The 3,540-nt window shown below is 36.9% G+C and overlaps 1 protein-coding gene and 1 long non-coding RNA gene across 2 annotated transcripts; both read left to right on the top strand.

The window, feature by feature from the left end:
* Window positions 1,048-2,495, top strand: LOC109835783 (protein FAR1-RELATED SEQUENCE 5-like). Its single transcript, XM_020403808.1, has 2 exons — window positions 1,048-2,376; window positions 2,481-2,495. Exons 1-2 carry the CDS (start codon window positions 1,048-1,050, stop codon window positions 2,493-2,495), a joined length of 1,344 nt encoding a protein of 447 aa, XP_020259397.1.
* On the top strand, window positions 2,599-2,926 carry LOC109844781. The gene is made up of 3 exons (XR_002248115.1): window positions 2,599-2,633; window positions 2,734-2,796; window positions 2,909-2,926. It is a non-coding gene; the product is annotated as an uncharacterized LOC109844781 (long non-coding RNA).

Genomic DNA, 3,540 nt, shown 5'->3' with positions numbered 1-3,540 from the left:
ATTAAAAAGAAAACAATTTGAAGCTAGCTAGCTACAGTTAACCATTTGTAGCCTCTCGATCTGTAAATTTAGATTAATTATTGCTATCAACTCACAATCTAACTGACCTTGTTAAAGTTGGGATTACTTTGTATACGGTTATTCCAACTTTCACTAGTTTGAAGTAGCATCAACTTTTAGCAGATAAACAGTTCTTAATCAAATTTAAAATTTGTTAATGGTTCTCTCAATTAATTGGTCGGATACATAATTAATGAGGGGTATCTTTGAAAAATATGTACAAAATTGGAACAAAGTGAAAAGTGTAGAAACATGGTTTATTTACAAGCTTTGATGCTAGTCATATCATCTCATTCCTTGCATTACATTGAAATTTATTTTCTTCTTTAGGAGTTTGGAATAGAGGAAACAAATTCAAATAGTGTAGAGTTCGGAATGGGAGAATCAAGCGTTATTGGAAGTGAAACTGCGGTCAATACTGTAAATGCTCCTAAACCACTTCTAGGAATGAAGTTTAATAGTCATGAAGAAGCTTATAACTATTATAACTCTTATGCATTGTTGATGGGTTTTGGAATAAGGAAGAGCACTGTGAATTACTCTCGCAAGACTAGAGAAGTGGTAGACAGAAAGTTTGTTTATGATAAGGAGGGCTATAAACCTAATAGTGGCAAGATAGAGATCCCTCTTCGGCGAGAGACCCGAGTGGGATGTTAGGCAACGATGCGAGTTAAATTATTGGAGGACAAATCGTGGGAGGTCACGGGGTTTGTTGAAGAACTTACAAATCATGTGTTGAGTAGTCCAGACAAAGCAAAAATGCACAGATCACATCAACAATTCCATAAAACTCAAAGATGTAAAAAACTTATTGATCGTCTGCGAGAAGAAGGTATACCTCCTTCCACTATTTCTCGCGTTATCAATGCAACCAATGGAAGAGACGGTGAATTTGTGACATCACAACAGTGAATTGATCATATCAGAACCCAAAGAGTCAACAATATTGGTCATGAATGCATATCTATCATTCAACATTTTCAGAGTATGACAGCGAATGATCCAGAATTTTATTATGCAATTGAAGTAGATAGTAGTGGACAAATGAGGAGTGTTTTCTGGGCCGACGGAAGATCAAGAGCATCTTATTTGCAATTCAGTGATGTTATTGTGTTTGATGTGACATACAGAACTAATAAGTTGGGTCTTTCATTTGCTCCATTTACAGGTGTAAATCACCATAAGCAGTCCACTTTACTTGGTTGTGCATTATTAGCCGATGAACAGGAAGATATCTTTGTTTGGTTATTTGAAGAATGGCTGAAATGCATGCATGGCTTTGAACCAGGTGCTATTATAACAGATCAGGATAGAGCAATGTGTAATACTATTAACTCAGTGTTTCCAACGACAAGACATCGTTATTGCTATTGGCACATGCAAAAGCATATTATTGATCATTTGCCTACTTTGGTATCTCGTTATAGTGAACAGTTTCAGAGGTATTGGGGCTTGTGGTGCAATAGTTCTTCAATTGAACAATGTGAAGGATATTGGGTTGAGATGAAAGAGAAGTTTGATATAAATGAAGAAGGGGAGGGATGGTTGCAAACAGTTCACAAATGCAGAGAACACTGGGTGCCGTGTTATCAGAAGGACACTTTTTTTGCTGGAATGAGATCAAGCCAAAGGAGTGAAAGTATTAATGCATTTTTTGATGGGTATGTTAACTCACAGACTCAATTACACGAGTTTGTGACACAATATAAAAAAGCAGTAACTCATCGTCGCTTAAGTGAAGCCCATGAAGATTTTAAGAGTCTGAACACAAAGTCGGTCATGCTCCTTGGACATCCAATTGAGGTCCAAGCTGGAGAAATATATACACGCAATATGTTTGATGTGTTCCAAACTGAATTCAAAGGATTTGGTACAAAGTTCTATGAAGAATTGAGAAAAGATGGGGACATTGTTGAATACAAGGTCTGTAAGTTTACAGATAGAGGAAAATGGGAGGTGGTTACTTATGAACAATCCAGTCAGATGCAGTTATGTTGCACTTGTGCTTTGTTTGAAACTAATGGTGTTGTATGTAGACATATATTATCACTAATGATGGCTAGGCAAATGGATTCATTACCCGACCACTACATCCTACACTGTTGGACCATACATGCAAGGCATCGTAACATTGGGGTTGGCAACATCGTATTTGGAAGAAACATCACCAGCTGTGAAGAGAAGATTAATTTATTGAAATCTTGGGCTTTAAGAGCAAAATTCAATAATGTGCTCGAGCTTGCATTTGATTCAGAAGAGAAGCTACAACAACTTGATGATGTGCTAACAAATTTCATGGAATCACTTGAAGAAGAAGTTGGAGAAACTCAAGATCAAATGATGGATATTCCTCAACCTTCCGCACCCATTTCACATACAATAGAGAACATTCCTCAGATAACAATTCATGATCCTGATAGACCTACAAGGACTAAAGGTCGTCCACGCAATGCTACTAGAATTCAGTCAGGTTTAGAACAGGCACAAGAAAAGAAAGAAAGGAAGAAACGCATATGTAACAGATGTGGTAAACTCGGGCATTATAGAACTAGCTGTAAAGTTAACTTGCAAAGGTACCATTTTCGTTTCTATTCAGTTTTAACCCTATATAAGTTTATGAAACTTGATAGCACAAAGTCATATCTCATGATTAATTTGTCATATAATTTGCAGCTAAACATATGCACGGGTGGTGGATGTATTGGTTTGTTCACAAAGTCATATCTCATGATTAATGTACGTATGATTGCTTGCATTTTTGTGTATCAATCTTTAACAACGCTTTATTTACTCTGTTTTTAACTTTTAACAAACGATTTATTTGATTGTGCATGTGTTTCTCTTACAGCGCTACCACTAACACAGGAAAGGGCACAATCCACTCAGGTTCATCCACAACTCTGCCTTGGCCCCTCAAGTGATGCGCATTTTGTACAAGACCTCTCATCACTATCTCGTAGCTGCTGATTGTGTCTTGTAGCTGCTAATGTATTACTACATTTTATGTATTAAGACTGATTGTGTTAAACTGATTCTGTTTTGTTGATGGGTAACAGTACGTATGATTGCTTGCATTTTGTTGCGCTGTAAGTATCATGCTCATCCATGTCTTTGACATTGGCTACAAATCAGATGATAGTATTTGGATAGAGGGGCAAGCAGGTTTTATTTACAGGGGGTAAAAGGTGCAAATAATTTTGGACGTTTAAGCATTCTGTGGATGCTGATTGATTAAAACAGCAATGGCTTAGAAAAACAGAATTCTTTTGCTCCTCACTGATTCCTATTCTCTTCAAATTGATTAAGGTTACAGGTCACCTTATACGTCAGACCTATCAAATCTTGTGAGAACCTCATTGTACTGATGCACCTTACTTACTTCATGACACCATGATTTTGTTCTATTCGCAGCTATTAACGAGCATCACTTAAGTTACCTACTGGGAGTAAAAAATTTCCATGCCCATGACAATCGTTGTC

Source organism: Asparagus officinalis, chromosome 1, assembly GCF_001876935.1.
Source record: "Asparagus officinalis chromosome 1, Aspof.V1, whole genome shotgun sequence".
NCBI classification, from domain to species: Eukaryota; Viridiplantae; Streptophyta; class Magnoliopsida; order Asparagales; family Asparagaceae; genus Asparagus; species Asparagus officinalis.
This window is presented reverse-complemented; position numbering and strand designations above follow the sequence as displayed.

Coding starts and splice junctions, on each gene's coding strand:
- LOC109835783 (XM_020403808.1), top strand. CDS start 1,048: ATGACAGCGAATGATCCAGAATTTTATTATGCAATTGAAGTAGATAGT.